This window comes from Balaenoptera borealis (assembly GCF_965194805.1).
Source record: "Balaenoptera borealis genome assembly, chromosome: 15".
Lineage (NCBI taxonomy): Eukaryota > Metazoa > Chordata > Mammalia > Artiodactyla > Balaenopteridae > Balaenoptera > Balaenoptera borealis.
Genome location: NC_138871.1, coordinates 85,337,105 through 85,355,122, shown reverse-complemented (window position 1 = coordinate 85,355,122; position 18,018 = coordinate 85,337,105). Strand labels below are relative to the sequence as shown.

The 18,018-nt window shown below is 42.2% G+C and overlaps 1 protein-coding gene across 3 annotated transcripts in view; it reads right to left on the bottom strand.

Moving 5' to 3' along the window:
- The window catches only part of YWHAQ (tyrosine 3-monooxygenase/tryptophan 5-monooxygenase activation protein theta), a 31,293-nt gene extending 15,045 nt beyond the window's left edge, over positions 1–16,248 (bottom strand). Inside the window, exons 1-2 of one of the 3 annotated variants that reach the window (XR_014235035.1) lie at positions 16,099–16,248; positions 15,269–15,626 (exon numbers count right to left, since the gene is read on the bottom strand). Coding sequence is in view for 2 of the 3 variants with exons in the window: in XM_082357570.1 (XP_082213696.1) it covers positions 15,269–15,562 (294 nt within the window). In the remaining variant the exon portion in view is untranslated. The remainder of the gene's footprint in view (positions 1–15,268; positions 15,627–16,098) is intronic. The other 2 variants (XM_082357570.1, XM_082357571.1) reach the window with 2 other exon arrangements.
- Between the last annotated feature and the right edge of the window lie 1,770 nt (positions 16,249–18,018).

Genomic DNA, 18,018 nt, shown 5'->3' with positions numbered 1-18,018 from the left:
TATATATATATATATATATATATATATTTGTATAGCAAATTAATAGGAATGCAAGACCTGACTGTAATCCGACAGTATGTAAAGTAAATCTACTTCACAAATAAGGATGAGTCAATTAGAAAGAACAGTGCTCAGAGGCATGGAAACAGAAAAGGGTTACAGACATTGAAGAAAAAGGATCCAATATATAGTCATAATCAGGAAGTTGCTTATATGGAGGGCCAACCCTATTGACTGTACTACATCATTTTATGGAAGGGACCTGAGCATCTGCAGATTTTGGTATTCGTGGGGCTCCTGGAATCATTCCCCCTTGGATACTAAGGGATAACTGTATAGTCTAGGGGAGTGTGACTCACAGTCAATCAATCCACTGACCCATCCATGCCCTACCCTGGAGATGACGGCCATTAAACATCTGAAAAGCCATCCACTTCTCTTGTTATAATGCCACATTTACTAAGCAACTCCCTCATTATGAGTTGATTCCTATGTGAGTCTACCTGCCTCCTGAATGAGAATTTACTGGTCACGCCAACACAAGTACTTCAATCTCTGTGCTAGTTATTCCTCACTGTAAATGAATAAACTAATATTCTTGGTTTTATATATCAGTCACACGAGCTTGATTATTGTGGATCTATCCCCAAAAAATAGCTCAATTCTGGTGTGTTTGAGTTAAAAAGGCTGAAGGTCATACTATATAAATTGCAATAAACTCACGGAGGTAATGTAACCCCTGCCACTACCCCATCCACAATCCCAACTTCTCCGTAGTGTGACACGGCTAAGTATTCGTATACATTTTGAAATATGAATAGCCACTAGACCTCAATATGCCTTAAACAGGAAAAAATTTATTTCCAAACCTGTTTCTATATTTATATTGCTTATTTCTACTAATTATCTCACAATCTTCCTACCTCCTAGCCACCCAGCCTCATCACCGCAACCTTTGACTTTTCACTCTCCATTTCCCACCCTACCACCAGTTGTTAAGCCCTACTGATTGTACCTCTGTACTAGTATTCTGATCTATCCTTTCAGTCTCATTCCTATTTCTATTACCCAGAATTAACCATATCATTTCACTTCAACTAATCCAATAACCTAACTGATCTACCAGGTTTTAGGGTTTCTTCTTTCTCTAATCCATTTTACATCTTGCTACAAGATTAACCATAAATTCTGGACATGTTAATCCCCTGCTCAAAAAATCCCAATGGGGCTTCCCTGGTGGCGCAGTGGTTGAGAGTCTGCCTGCCAATGCAGGGGACACGGGTTCGAGCCCTGGTCTGGGAAGATCCCACATGCCACGGAGCAACTGGGCCCGTGAGCCACAATTGCTGAGCCTGCGCGTCTGGAGCCTGTGCTCCGCAACAAGAGAGGCCGCGATCATGAGAGGCCCGCGCACCGCGATGAAGAGTGGCCCCCACTTGCCGCAACTAGAGAAAGTCCTCGCACAGAAACGAAGACCCAACACAGCCAAAAATAAATAAATAAATAAAATTTAAAAAAAAAAATCCCAATGGCTGTTAAAGAATAAACTTAAAGCCTAGCACTCATGGTCCTTCAGGATTAGACTCTAAACCTAGAGCTTTCAACTAATATAAGTGATAAAGAAGTACTGATCCCCTCAGCCATCAGAGCAGCAGTGTGAATGAAGCTGGAGAAGAAATCCATTTTCCCAAGTGTGTCACACACAAATATGGTTATTCTGTGTGTGTCACAAGACAGAGGAGTTGGGAAGCACTGTCTCAACTGACTGACATCCACACTTATTTCTACTGTTACCATTCCTGCACCAGCAGGAAGAGCATGGAGCAACAACGAGGTGCCTCCCAAATATCAATACTTAAAGTGGTGCGCTAAGAAGCAAAACACTCATTATTAGGTGATGGGAATACAGCAGGTATGGGGGGTGTTAATGAAAAAGCAAACACTGCTAGTATCTACAGCACTATTCAGAGAAGACGGTACTTGGGTCTATGAACAGTCTTCCAAGAGTGAGGCCGGATACAGCAGTGTTGATAGTAACTAGTCATTAAGATCATCCACCTACTGCCTCTAGTTGGTTTCTATGCTCATCAAACAACCTTCTAATGCTAATTTGGTCCCTCCAGTAAATCTGCCTTCAAGCAATAAACACAGCTAGACAATGACTGCCTGATTTGTAACTCCTGTAGTTCCCCCTCTCAGTGTGCCAGCGAAGTGGATTTGGAGGCCCTAAATCCAAGGAGACAAACCCTGGACCATAAGTGTACACTACTGTGTTACTCATCTGGTACCCTGACAGACAGACAGACAGACAATTCTGCCTTACCCTGATTTGAGGGACAGAAATCTGTGAAAAAGTGTTACCAAGTTCTTTATATCTCCAATTTCTATTTACTAAAATTTAAACAGCTCTGGAACATTCATGAATGTGAACATGCCTTCCTGGGAGAAAGGGTGTAGACTAAAAACCACCTCGTATAAAAAGTGTTCAAACTTTTGAGATATGATTCTAAAAGTAACAAAAGACCTAAAATCCAACATTGCCTGAAATACGTGTCAAATTAATAAAATTAATAGGAACTAATGTGACACGATGAACTGTCACCGTGGTCAGAGAAATTAATATGGATTCCTCAGATCCAAAGGGATATGATATGTGCTACTGTAGTTACAGTGAAAGTAAAATAAGCCAGAGTAGTCCATGCAATCAAGCGGTTAATTACTTTTGTGGGCAAAAGGAAATACGGAGCTAAAACCCAGAAGATAAAAAGGCAAAGGGGAAGGGGAGGAAACAGATAAAAAGAATTCAAAGTTCTCAACAAAAAGAGAAAAAGCTTTGATCTATGTCCCTGTCCCCAATTATTTCCAAACTCTTTCTCCTGGTCTATAAGATGTCTAGCCACCACCACCCCATGACCCAGGCGAAATGATCACCAATGACAGTACTACTGCTATCAACATCTACTGTGGCACTGTGGTGCCTTTTAGGGGCCCTTTTGTGAGCACAGTACACCCCTCTCTCCTCTCCTAAACAATCAGCACTTAAAAACAATAAAAATGCTCTCTTGTATAAGAATGTTCCTGCCATCTTCCAACACAGCTACAGAGCTGTTATGACGGCAGTGGTGAAGACACGTAACAGAAAGAGTTTAGCCTCTGACAAATAATAAGGTTCGTGTAAATCGCAATCTGTCAATATTAAAGAAAATCATGCTCTTTGTCCCCTTACTTCACCCAAGGCAGCCGAGCCAATTCCAGATATTCTTAGAAACAAATGTAATGTCCAGTCCTTTGTCTCTGACCTGCTGTTATCTCCACATTTTAGCAGCTGGATACTGAGTCGCCACAACAGCAAGATACGAATGTTATCCCTTCTGCTCAAAGTTCCCAACCCTCTGGCCAAGATGTAAAGGTTTGGAAGGACAGTTTAATACATACACTGGCAACACTAATACTGCTTTCCAAATTCGCCAATCTGCATCAAAACCAATTACACATACACAACCACAATCTACCAACATTTACAGATCAGTGCTACCAAAAGAACCAAGGCAAGCGTCAATGTCCATACTTCCTTCCCCTTAGAGAACTTGCAATTTACTAGTATCCAGAAACTACGTTAGCCACTGGAATTTGCAAAGTAAAACATGACAAATGATAGTGAGAAAACAAGAGTGTTCCTTAAAAGGAAAAGAAAACAAAACAAACAGAACAGGAAGTCAAATCTTAGTTTGGTCATAAGTAATCCAACTGGACAGACATCTTGATACCTAAAAGAAAATATGTTCAAGTAATTAAAAATAGGTCAAAATTGCCTTGCTAGCTTAGTATATGGGTCAAGTTTTGCTATATCCTAGGAAAACTATCAAAAATAGATAATAGCAAAGATACCTGTACTTTCACATGAGCTTTGTCTTTTGTAAGTCTATGACAAATTGAATTAAGCCATTTCTACATTATAGAAATTACACAATTATTTGCAGACTAATGTTTCCATCTGTGGCTAACCCATGCCACATACATTTATCTCTGCAGCTGAATTACATACAACCCTGTAGTTGAGCCTTTCGTCTACCAGATTACAGGGCATAAAGAGAAGAAAATTTAAAAAGAAAGAAGAAAAAAAAAAATTAATCTGCATTTGCACCTAAACTTACACGGGTTACTGATTATATTCAACTGAACTACTGGGTACAGCACAAAAAACAACCATGAAAAATATAGCAGTGCTTAATAGTATACAGAAGAAAAAATACAGACGAAGTCCTTATTCTTACACACCCTTACAGCTTACCAATATCGACCTAACTCAGATGCAGCCACAAGAGGAACTCAGGACACTGGTAAACTCCAGACAATATAGAATTGCATCTCATTACTAGACGGTGGAAGATAAAACATTATATTAACATAACAACCCATGCTTACACAGGGGAAAGAATAAGAGCAAAGCTAAGAAAGTACACAATATAGGAGAGAACCATGTAATTCCATGTGGCTGGAACACAGAGGGAAGGAATGAGTAGTGAGAAAGGAAGCTAAAGGGAAAGGCTTGAAGGTCTCCTAAGTCCTGTTAAGGAACGTGGACTCCATCTAACAGAGTAATGGTTTCAAAATTTTTTGAAATGTTTATTTTCTCTCCCCCCTGCCCTAAGTCTTTTTTAAGCAATACCAGTAAACAGTAAAAGAGACAAAAGGGAGCTGCTCTAGTTGAAGAGCATAGACTTATAAAGCCTTGACTCTCCCTGACTTCCACACAAGAGAGAACCCAGAGAAAGATGAGATGATCTCAGAAGAATAGGGTCTATAAAGGAAGGCTTTACTATGAAAGGCAGAGGGAACAGAAAGAACACTATTCCAGAAGAGTTGAATGTGAGGTCACAGCTAACTGGCTATGTAACTAAGTAAATCAATATGGCTGTTTCCTTGCAGGTAAACACATGTCTCATCCACCCATAATTGCACATAGGGGAGTAGAAGGAAACAGATCTGAAAGTATTAATAGGCTGTAATTTGTAACTGACTATAATAACAAGTGTAGTGGCACCGAAATTATATCTTGTAGGATAGGTGTGATTTCAACATATAGAAATGGGAGAAGGAAGGCCTTCCAACCAAGAAAAGCAGTGAGTAGAGGGACAGAAAGAAAATATGGAGGGCTTTGGGTGAACAATTTGGCTAGAGCATGAAAAATGGAGCAATCACAAGTTTTCCTTAAGCGAGCTTTTATGCCAAACCACTTGTTATTTTCCCCATAAGGTGAGAATTTCAGATCAAGGATACATGAATATTTCAACAAATGGTGCTGGGACAACTTGAGTAGCCACATGAAAAGAATGCCGGTTGGGCCCCACTTCACACCACATGCAAAAATTAACTCCAAATGGACCAAAAGTCTGAATGTAAGAACTAAAATGGTAAAACGCTTAGGTAAGAGCACAGGTATAAATCTTTACGACCTTGGATTAGGTAATGGTTTCCTAAATATTACAACAAAAGCACAAGCAACCTAAGAAAAAAAAATAAGTCATATTTCATCAAAATTAACAACTTCTGTCATTGAGCCTGGCCAATGCACTCTCCCCTACCTCCTTCCCTAATCTTTTGAAGTTGCTACTCTTGATCCTTTCTCTAATTAGATGGTTCTCAAGTTTTTTTCTACTCCAAGTATCTTGGCAGATGTGGGAAAGGTCAGGAGGATAAAAATTTCCAGGGGACCATCGGTAGTTTGATAAAGACTCCCATCTCAATTTGTTCAGGAACATAAAGTCACCTCAATAAATACCATTCCCCATTTCAAATGTCAGTCCCTTGATGTTTAAATATTACATAATTTTTTTCAAATATACTAAAGGCTAAATTACATAAAAATTAACTTACATATAGCTTAACTATATTAACGGGATAGTCAATCCTTCCAAACTCTTTTTTAAGTTTTTGACATTCTTAAAAATCAAATACCTGGTCTCTGCAATCAGTCCCCAAATAATCTAGAGTATTCTCTGATTAAAGGATGTGCAAACCCTTACTGTAACCTTTCTAACCTCTTTACTAGTCCCTCAGAATCCTGAGGGAGCAACACAAGCACTGAAGGTCTAAAAGTGTGTTGCCAAATACTTGGAAAGAGTACCAGGCTGAACGATTAGAACACCTAATATGTATTGGTACATGTTTAGTTGCAGGCATCTAATACTATAGTTTTTAAAAGAGCAAAACCTCTCTGAGCTGTGTTCAAGTCATGTCTGGTGGAATGAGCAAAATAAGATGGAAAATGAGAGTACTAAATATTCTAGACGAGTAACAGTAGAAAGTCTGATTTAAAAATCAGTATCATTATGGTTTTAAAGCAGTTTCACGTACTTTCCCACTTATTTCCCACAGTCACCCTGGCACTTACAAAGAGCAATCTAAGACTGTCCTTTAAGAATAAAGCATTTAGATTAAATTTACAGAAGTCCTTATAGTCATGGTCTCACCACCTGCACCACTGTTTCTCCATTTCTCTAAGTAAAGCCTGCAGCAAACATACAGGAGACTGGTCAAAGGCAGTCAGTAAACTAACTGAGAATATTTTATAACATGTATTCAGCACCACACCACGCCAAATCCATCCGAAGCAAAAGGCCCAGCTGACAAAGAAATCATGGAATACTGTTCAGCTGGACAGAAAAAATGTAAATGGATAGTCAAGATCTTCGTGAAAGACAAGTTTCATTGAAATGCTTCAACCAATGTTGGCTATCAACTAACCTGACTTCCTGTCTTCAAGAGCTAACTTTCAAACCTAAATGCAACCAGATCCAAAAGCCCATCATCTACATATTTCATTCATGCCACATCTGCTTTTGGGTTGGGTCTTGGGGAGTGAGACATCATATTAACCTCACTTTACCATTCTCAACATAAGGAAGCAGAAGCCGTTCCAACATACTAGTTCTCAAGTCAGTTTTTCAGGAATGAACAGGGACTCTTTCTTACCCAATATCTAAAATAAACTTTTCTTTATTATCAAGTCTGTGATTTTTCTGGTCTCCAAAACTATATTCCTAGAGTAATTTGGGGGGTAAAGGAACTGGGCAATGGGAAGGGAGGGGAAGGTTTTACAAACTTCATTATCACCACATGATGACCACTACTCAGAAACTGCTCAATCACACAGAATGCCCCTAGAGCAGCAATTTTCGAAGTGTGTTCAGAGAACTTCTACCCCTCCCCCCAACTTTTTGGATGGGGAAGGGCACAAACTCAAACCGTTTTCATAATACGTATTACGGTACTATCTTCTTTTTCACTGCCATTCTCTCATGAGTGGAGTTTTCCAAAAGCTAAAAGAGACGTGATACTACAACAGATTATAAAGTAATGCCACTTTTCTCATTCAATTTCATTTTTTATTAAAAAAATGTTATTATACTTACACGAAGTATCCAGAGTTGTCAATTTCAGAGACAGAAAGCAAAACGGTGGTTGCTGGGATGGGAGAATGGGGAGTTAGTGTTTGATGGGTACAGAGTTTCAGTTGGGGAAGATGAAAAATATCTGGAATGGTGGTGACCATTGCACAACAGTGTGAATGTACTAAATGCCATAGAACTGCATGCTTAAAATGGTAAATTTTACATCATGTATATTTTACTACAATTGAAAAAAAACACAAGTAATGTTAATTTCTAATGGACTTATTATTCTAAAATGGATTATAAAATCCTCAGTTTAAATTTCTAATAATGTAAATATCTATAGATATAATCTACACAACCAAAACTTTTTAGGTTCCACAGTATTTTCAAGTGTGTGCAAAGGGATCCTAAGACCGAGAAGCTTGAGAACCACCGCCCCAGAGTATGGCCAGTTCTGTAAGTCTTCCACCGCATTCTGTACCCCCATTAATCTAGTTAGCATCTGCCACCAAGTACAAACAAAAGCCAAGTCCATCAGGGCCATCTCCTAGGTGGAGAGGAGACATGTTCTCATATCTTGAGGTCAACAAGACATGGGTTTCACTATATATTTTTTTTTTTCTATACGTATTAAAGGCATTCAACCATAGCGTGTAGAATATTATACCCCTAATATACAGCAACCAACAATTACAGCGAGCACCCATATACCCACCACCCAGATCCCACCATTAACCTTTTACCAAACTGCTTTATCAAATATCCATCCATTTCTACTAGTTTTTGTGTAAACTGAGACATCAGTACACGAATATCACTAACTAGAGTTTATTTTCTTTTGAAGCAAAAATTTACATACAATGAAATGAACAAATGTTAAGCGCATATTTGCTCAGTTTCCACAAATGCATATACATGTGTAACGCAAATCCATATCAACACAAAGAACATTACAATCACCATAGAAAGTTCTCTCCGGCCCCTTCCAGTCAGTCCCTGCCTCCATCCCCCAAGGCCACCACTCTTCTGATTTTTCACCCACAGACTACTTCTGCTTGTTCTAGAATTTCACATAAATAGAATGACATTATGTACTATTTTGTGCAAAGCTTCTTTCACTTAGCGTGTTTTTGAAATTCATCTACATTATAGTATGCGTCAGTAGTCCATTCCTTTTTACGGCTGAATAGTATCCCACTGTATGAATATACCTCAGTTTATCCTTTTTCCTACTAATGGACTGTTTTCAGTTTTCTGCTCTTAGAACAAAGCTGCTATGGTCATTCTTGTACAGGTCTTTCCTCTTGTGCAAATACGTAAGAGTGGAAAATTTCTAGGGGTGAAAACCTTTTAATTATGGAAAACTGCAAACATATACAAGAGAAGAGAGAACAGTATAATGAATTCCCATTAAAGCCAGTTGCAACTATATTAATTCACAGACACACTTGTTTCATCTATAACCCTCACCCATTATTTTGAAGTTCTAGGTATCATCATCATTTTGTCTTTAAACACTTCAATATGCAAACAATGTTTTCGAATCTGGTCAAATTATTTATCATGAAATATTTCAGGAACCTTCATTGTTGATTTACCCATGGATTAAGAGTTTAATTAAAGTAGAAATGGATGAACTATAGTTTTTTTTTCTTTTCTCATCTTTTTAAATGATGCCTCTCTACCATCCCTCGATACCTAGAAAGTCAATGGTACAAAGATATTTTCTGTTGTTACTCTGAAAGAACTAGTGCTAAATACAAAAATTGGTATTGATAAATATCATAAAGGAATAAATAAACATCAATATGATCAAGCAGATTTCCCAACTGTCAAGCACCTTGAATTAACTAATCCCATGCTATGGTATCATTTTATAAGTGAAACTGTATATGAGACTCAAAAAAAAAAAAAATGTCTGGTAACCGGCCCTTTGTGAGAACAAAGATAGTCCTCATTACATCCAAAACTGAACAAGGAGGTAAAATTTCAACTCTTCCAGTCACTAGATTTTTGTTAACCGCAAACTGTCTGTGCTGGAGAGGGTAAGGGGAAATGGTCTTTCTCAACAACAGCTGATGACAGTATAAACACATACAATCTTTTCAGAGGGCTATCTGGGGAAAAAAAAAATGCGTATCTTCTGATTGGAAATTTCATTTCCAAAAACTTAACCTCAGTAAATCCTAGTATAAAGCACGCAACAAGGATGTCCTTCCCAGTGTTGTTTATAAAAGAGAAAATTTGTTTACAACCTAAATGTTCAGTGGTGCATTAGTATAATTATGCAACATCCAAATAAACACACAGTACAGGCTCGAAAGTCTGGAACCACATATGCCAAACTATTAATGGCAGTTATGAAGGAGAGGGGAATATTTGCTGTTCATCAATTTTAACTGCCTCTTCCTAAATAGATTTCACTATAATTTCAGTTGGATCCTTTTTCTCTGTGCCCAGTTTTTTTTTAAAAGAAAAAAGCTCAGGGCCTTGGAGGTAAACCCTGAGGTGGAACTTTGAAAATGCAGGACCCACTGAGTAAGTGACAGAAAGGTGAATTGCAGAGTTAAATAGCATACACATAAGAGTGACAAAGAAAAAAAAATAGCTGAAGTCTAGACAAAGGGTTCTGACAAGATGCCAATATATTAGTAAGAATCTAAAGGACAGGTGTGATACAATTCAATACAACTTAATACTGCTTGTTTTATTCATAACCTAACCAGAGTTTCTCAACCTCGGTCATTACTGACATTAGCGCTGGGTAATTCTTTGTGCTGGGGGATTGTCCTATGCATTATGTGACGCTTAGCAGCATTTAGGGTTCTACTCACAGTGTATCAGTAGCATCTCCCCACTCCCACCCCAGTCCTGACAACCAAAAACTATCTCCAGAACTTGCCAAATGTCCCCTGGTGGGTAAATTCACCCTGGCTGAGAACCACTGATCAAACCTTGTACTTCTATGCCTGTATGTACAATATTCCATTCCATTTCACTCTTCAGAAACAACTCTTAGCTTCAAGGAGCTTACACTCTAAATGCAAAAAATCCAAAAGTCAAGTTTTAAAATTTTACTGCAATATCCTGCATATAAGGAGGGCTTCAAAATTATAGACTAAGTGAGTTATGTCCACCACAGATCTATTCTCCCTCCCTCCTAACTTACAAACATTTATTAAAGTGTATAAATTCCTCAAAACACTGTGATCTTTAGTCAGCTACTATGTTATTTAGGGCCAAATGTGTTTCATATACTTTCATCTGAAGTCACACCACCTGGGTTCAAATCCGCGCTCTACCACTCACTAGGTTCTGTGATATTGACCAAGTTACTTAACTTCCTTATGCCCCCGTTTTCTCAACTTTAAAACATAAATAATACTATCAACCTAACTAATGGGAACACAGTGAGTATATCAAGTGCTTAAAACAGTACTTAGTATATAATAGTAAATGCCCAATAAATGTCAGTTATTACCTATTATTTTAACTACAAGCCTATAAAGGTAAGAACCATCATCACCAGTTTATAGATAAAGAAACAGAGGCTGAGAGAAACTTGCCTGCAGTCACAAAATTATAAGGTTACGGAGCAATGGCCCAAAAACAGTCACTCTTGATTCCAGAGCCCATAATTTTTCCATCATGTCAAAAAGATTACATTAAGACTCATTAACTATCAGGAACAACATATCGGTCTTTCTTCAAAATAACAACTAGCACTAGACATATTTTCATTAAGAGATTAATTTAGAACACAACTAAATTCAAGCACATTATGGAATTAAGATTATAGGGCTTTTACACACCAGAGACAAATTTCAGTTTCTATATATTTTAAATGATTCTTACTTTAAAAAAAAAAACTCATGACATAGACCTTAACTCCTGAAACCTTTTATACATTATATATACTAAAGCAACCTACTGAAAATAGTCTAATAAAAAGACCATTAAGGGCCTCCCTGGTGGCGCAGTGGTTGAGAATCTGCCTGCCAATGCAGGGGACACGGGTTCGAGCCCTGGTCTGGGAAGATCCCACATGCCGCGGAGCAACTAGGCCCGTGAGCCACAACTACTGAGCCTGCGCGTCTGGAGCCTGTGCTCCTCAACAAGAGGGGCTGCGATAGTGAGAGGCCCGCGCACCGCGATGAAGAGTGGCCCCCACTTGCCACAACTAGAGAAAGCCCTCGCACAGAAACAAAGACCCAACACAGCCAAAAATAAATAAAAAAAAAAAAAAAAAAAAAAAAAAAGACCATTAACACAGAAGGATAACATGGGGTTGCCTGAGACAGAGATTATCCTGTAACTACACTCTCTAAGTGTCCTGTTCTTACTCCAAGGTCATGAACTTTGTACATGATATTTGTTCTCAGGTCCCAGAAGGGCTTTGTGGACCCCTCTGATTTCTTCAATTACCCTTACCTCACACCCCAGTTCCTAATGACTCTTAAACACCTTGTTCAAGTTTTTAACCACTGCCCGGTTGTCATACAACTTACAGTATTAACCTTTTTCACTTAAACTTTGCTATTTCCAACACTGCTTACTAGGATCACCAATGACTTATGCATCCCCTCTTCCTAAAGACATTTCACTGAAGTCGTTAGTTTTTCAACATTTCTTAAATGATTGATGACGTGTTCTTCTTCAACCTGGACTATAAAAACTACTCATTTTAGAGTTGGAAGTCAGAGCACAGGTGGAATGACCGGGACCATATAACTCTACAGTCCCAAAGTATCAGAACTGCAACAGACTTAGAAATTTTAGCCCAACCTCTGGTTTCACAAATGACACTGAGAGACAGAGATACCTTGGTAATATCTTCCTCTTTAACTTCTCTTAGATTCTACGAAGAGTTTGGTCTTGGCCATTCGGGTCTTGTTAATTCCTTTTGCTCTTTAGATTACATATTTGGATTTTAACATTTTTTACTGCCTCCACAATTCAATAACCTCTCTCGGTACAGTGATTATCAAAAGGGTTGAGAGCTGTCTGCCATGTTCCTTTCGAGTAAACAGTCCAAATAATTCCACCCTGAACCTACTCTATGAAATAGAAAGATGAGGCTGAGAATCTCTGCTATTTAAAACCAAAGTTTTGCCTATCCCTCCACATTACTCCTTTATTAGCCTTCTATAACAAGCCAGTGTCATACACTTCCTCCACACTAAATTCTCCTTCCCGTTCACCAAAGGGGGGAAAAAGAGAGAAAACCTAAGTTTGGCACTCATGTTCAGCAACTTGAGATTTCATCCTTCTTTCCCCATTATTTGATAGACTCCTGATTAAATCACTAATTTACCAATTCTCAAATTCTTGTTCACTAGTCTATCACTTCCTTATCTATCAGTTCAGATTACAAACCGGAAATTAGCACCCAAACCATGAATTCTAGATACTGCCACCTGCACCTCATTCGAAAATCTTCAGAGTCTTCCCACTGTCAATCAAATGAGAAAACTTCCCTCTGACATTCTCTTATATAGTTCCTATCTTCTTTTACAGGCTTTTCTCCTACACCAGCTCCGCACATATTCTGCTCTTCATACAGAAACCTTCTTCCATGAATAAGGCCCATCCTGTATACTTCTTCTGCTTGGAATATTGACACTGCCCCCCCCTTGATCCCCCTCCCTCAATGCTCACTCCAAAAGCCACTCCTTGTAAAGCTTTTCCTGAGGTTTCTGCTTCCTTTAAACTACACAGCATTTTATTCATAACCATCTTACGGGAATTATATATTATTTACGTTTGGGTATTTCTCATACGCGCTCCTTATTATAAGTTACTGGAGGACAAACTCCACCGTTTTCAGCATTGCTCTCCCCCATGCTGCTTAGCACGGTGCCTTGCACAGGCTGAGCTCTCAAATACAGCGGCCAGCTTGACGATGGGCTTGCCTCAGGACTTTTTTCGGAGGCTGGCCGTTAAGTCACAATCAGTCTTTTAAGCCATTTCACTAATAAAAATATTTTATTTACTCCTTGGTGTCTGATGAATCAACTCTTCTATTTCACTTAGTATATACGAAGAAAACAGAACAAACAAACAAACAAAATCTGTCCTAATTTCAGGGGTTCTCTCCTACTGAAATGATCTACCTGGTCTCTATTTCAAGTCACTTATCAACTAAGCAAAGTCTCCTCTACTTATGCCATTAGAAAAACTAAAATTTATAGAAGCTACAAAATAAAACAAATATTCCTAGCTAACTTGCTAGAGAACGGGAAAAATTTTGTGGTAATTCTGAATTGCTGCAGGGTAAGTAACAAACTGCAAAACAATAACAGAACAAAGAGTTTGAAATATGCTGTGAGAGCGTCCCAAAGTAAAACATGTATAGAAAAGCTTCTCGTTACCATATGGAGCTCTTACAGTCTTCGTTGATGACAGAGTGGATGTTGTCAATAACCATTACCATATGCCACTGAAGTCTACCATCACTTTCAAGTTGGCAAATTTTTTGAATACAGTCAATTCAGTTCAAAAAGCCTAAGTGTCTCCTCTATGCTAGGCAGGGAGTGGAACCTAAGACATGGGTGAACATAAAATCTCACCTACATAAAGCAAATCATCTCAAAGTTTTCTCCACCTCGTACACATGCTCTGCACTGCTTCCTTTGCCCCTTTACCAGTTATCTCCATCAGCCATGATTTCGTTCAGATCACCTGTTATTTGTACTGGAAAAATAGGTGAAAGAAAAAAATATTCCTGCCCCACGAATCTCAGGGGCAAGGAAGAAAAGGTTGGGAGAGCAAGACGCATTTCCCCCTCTATTCCCCCTTGAAAAATCACCAGTCTGGCATGTTTGTCTTTCAAAGCCCACCTAAAACACAACGTGCAACCAACACATCAAAAATCAGTAAGCCCCCTGGAAAAGTGGCACTTAAAAGAGGCAACCGCATCGGCTATTTCATATTTTATTAGTAGAAATGACTCTTTGCAGTATTAAAACACTTTAAAACACCTCAGGATATAATGCTGGTGTTGACATTTTAAAAACTTATCTTACTGATCGAAAGATCCATACGATGACAAAGCTAAAAATGCTCGCTCTCACCAATAAGCGTGAATACAGCAGGCACCCTACTCCACCCAAAGCCACCCTAGCTAAGACTGGACAGTTCAAATCCTGGAAAGCCTTCCTCGCTTACTCCACACCAGATATGAATTCATTTCAACACCTCGGGGTTCACGTGTAGCTACGTAACAGCGAAGAAATGGTATCAAGCACCGAAATTTCCCAGGACGGTTTATTCCTTTGATTTAGCTGTGCCTTTTTCACATTTATCAAACTCTTCCCCCTTCCCCGCTTTTAACAAGGAAAAAACTCAACAGATACTCTTACTTGAAAAACGAGGTACCTATTCAGAGTTTCGAAGTAAATTTCCATTGCTGGATTTGGGAGGAAAACCGACTGACATACGTGATCTTTACGGAAAAGGCGCCCGCCCCTTCTTTCAATGGAAGCCTGAAGCCTACTAACTGATTCAATACGTTTAAAGGGTTCCCAGATCGCCTGAGGTCGCTGGAAAACGCTTTTCAGCCTTCTACGAACCTACTCTCATGTTTAAACTTATCTGGTGGAGGAGCAACGCAGCACCTAGGAAACATATACTTACCACCGGAAAAAAAAAAAAAAAAAAGAAAGAAAGAAAAGAAAAAGCAGCTTCTTCATCTCGAGAACTGAAATAACGCGTTAAGGAGGCCAAGGCTAACCTCCTCCAGCCCTCCGCGCGTCGGCACAGCGTCAGGCAAGCCCCGGCCCCCGCTTCGTTCCCGTCCCCGGGAAATTCCCCACGGAGAGCCGCACACAAAGGCGCCTCGGCGCCCGCCGCCCGGACGGTCGCGGACTCACCAGGACCGTGGTGCAGATGGAGCGCAGTTCGGACTCCACTTTCTCCCGATAGTCCTTAATCAACTGCAGCTTCTTGTCGGAGGTGTCGGTCTTCTGCTCGATGCTCGAGATGACCCTCCAGGCGGACCTGCGGCCCCCGACCACGTTCTTGTAGGCCACCGAGAGCAGGTTGCGCTCCTCGTTGGACAGCTCGGCGCCCTGCTCCGTCACGGCCTTCATGCAGGTGGCCATGTCGTCGTAGCGCTCGGCCTGCTCGGCCAGCTTGGCCTTCTGGATCAGCTCCGTCTTCTCCATGGGGCCGGGGACAGGACAGCGAGGGCGAGCACCGACCCGGATGCCGAGGAGGAGTGCGGAGGGCCTGCGAGCGGGCGGGCGGGGCGGGGTCGCGGGCAGAAGGCGGGGGCGGCGCCGTCAGACAATGCGCCCGCCGCCCCGGCAGCCCGCCCGCCGCCCACCGCCCCCTTTGTCTGTGTCCGCAAGCGCGGCCCCGTTGAATTTCCCTCCCCCGCCCACGCTCCCCGCGGGGTGCCCGGGAGGCCGGGGGGCGCCAGCCGAGGAGGCCCGCGGCGGGGGGGGGAGGAGGAGGAGGAGGAGGAGGAGGAGGAGGAGGAGGAGGAGGAGGAGGAGGAGGAAGGGGAGGAGGAAGAAGGGCAGCTCCCGCGCCCGCCCGGCCCAAGATGGAAGCGGTCGTTGGCCCGCACCTTCCTTCCCGCCGGGGCCGTCCCTGAGGAGAGCGGCGTCGAGGCCAGCCGCTCCCCGGGGCTGGCCTCCCGCCGGACTCTCGGGCCCGGCCCGACCCGAGGAGGGCCGGGGGCGACCCTGGCGCTCACCTTCTCGTCTCCGCGGCCGCGGCGCGAGTCCCACCACTTTGATCCGCCTTTGGCTTTAGCCGAGGACCCTCCCGTCTCAGCCTACCTCCGAGCCGAGAGGCGGGCCGCAGCGCGGCGGCCCTCGCCCTTCTCACCCAATGGCGCGCTGAGCTGTCCCGGAGAGTCCCGCCTTCCGCCCTGCCTCTGGCCAATGAGGACTGAGCGCGCGGAAGGGGGCGAAGGGGGCGGGGCGGGAGAGGAAGCGGAGGCTAGGAGGGTGGGTCGGCTTGGGCAAGTTCGGTTGGCCGGCAGGCTGCGGCTTCGGCCACGGGGTTTCCTCCAATTAGATCCAGGGTACGAGGACGTCACTGTTGCCATGGCGATGCTGTTACCAACTCCCCTCATCCTCCCCGCCACCCCCGGCACTCGTGGGCGCGGCACGGGAGCAGGAGGCTCGCATGACCTCCCCTGCGGTGGCCGGGTCTCCTGCTGCAGCACCGTTGCAGATGGTGCATTGCATCTTGTGGGCTAATGCAGCTGCGGCTCTCGTCGGCCCTGGTGAGGTCCGGCCTGGGAGGGTGACACCATCGGCTGTTTTGTTGCACAAGCGCCTGCCTTTCCTCCACCTTCCTATTCGTGACAAAGGTTTGGAGCTCAATACACTGAACTCAGCCTTTAATGACGTTGCGATGGGGACCGCGAATTAGAAATAATCCCATCCCCATTAAAGAGGAATTAGTTCCTGGAGAAAGTGGCATAAGCATGCGTTTTACAAGATAAATTCGGTTTCAGACGGGCACCTAAAACCTGAAATTCCCTTGGAAAATACCCAAAAAAGTCCAGGCAGGTGTCTCTGGCAATGCCAGCTATTATGATTTTCTTTAAAATGGGAAATGACCTTAAGGATAATTTGGAGAAAAACACCCATTTAATCCTCCCCCGCCCCCCGAAAAAGCAACTGTTTTTATATTTCTTTCCAGCCTTTCTAGGTCATGCATCTAAATACGTATTTTTCACATCATTGTCATCTTATGCGTAAAAGCTTTTTTTTATCTTCTGGTATTTTTTTTTTTAATAAATTTATTTATTTATTTATTTTTGGCTGCATTGGGTCTTCGTTGCTGCACGCGGGCTTTCTCTAGTTGCGGCGAGCGGGGGCTACTCTTCGTTGCGGTGCGCAGGCTTCTCATTGCCGTGGCTTCTCTTGTGGCAGAGTACGGGCTCTAGGCTCGTGGGCTTCAGTAGTTGTGGCACACGGACTCAGTAGTTGTGGCTCACAGACTCTAGAGCGCAGGCTCAGTAGTTGTGGCGCACGGACCTAGTTGCTCCGTGGCATGTGGGATCTTCCCGGACCAGGGCTCCAACCCGGGTCTCCTGCATTGACAGGCGGATTCTTAACCACTGAGCCACCAAGGAAGTCCCTTCTGGTATTATTTTTGAGAGGAGACTTGAAAAGCTAAACTTCTCTCCCTAGATGTTGACTTCTGACTTTCTACTCGTGAACATCCTTCTGAAACGAGAATGACCGCCCTAGATGCCTTTTATTGAGGGTCATTGCTAGCCCTTTCCTTTCTCCTTAAACTGGGCACTCCCCTCCAGCCACTCCCTTCTTTCCTGGCACTTCCCCAGTGCCTGACTCCAAATCAGGTGGCTGTCTTGGGTGTCTGGAAAGTGGCCTTTGTGCCATATGGGCTCACACTGCCATGATTCCAGTTCCAGCAAGTCCAAGGGAGAATAGATCGTTGAAGGCAAAGAATGCCACAGCCGAGAAAGAATTTCAGATTCTAAGTGGAGCCTGGAGCAGATCTGGAGACTCTAGAATGGAAGATCTGAGAGCAGAGAGACGGCAGGAGGTGTGGACTTTCCAGAAATCTACACTCCCTCCCAGCTGCCCCTCCCTGTCCTGACTTGTAAAGGTTGCTTTGTGCTTTGACGGACAGG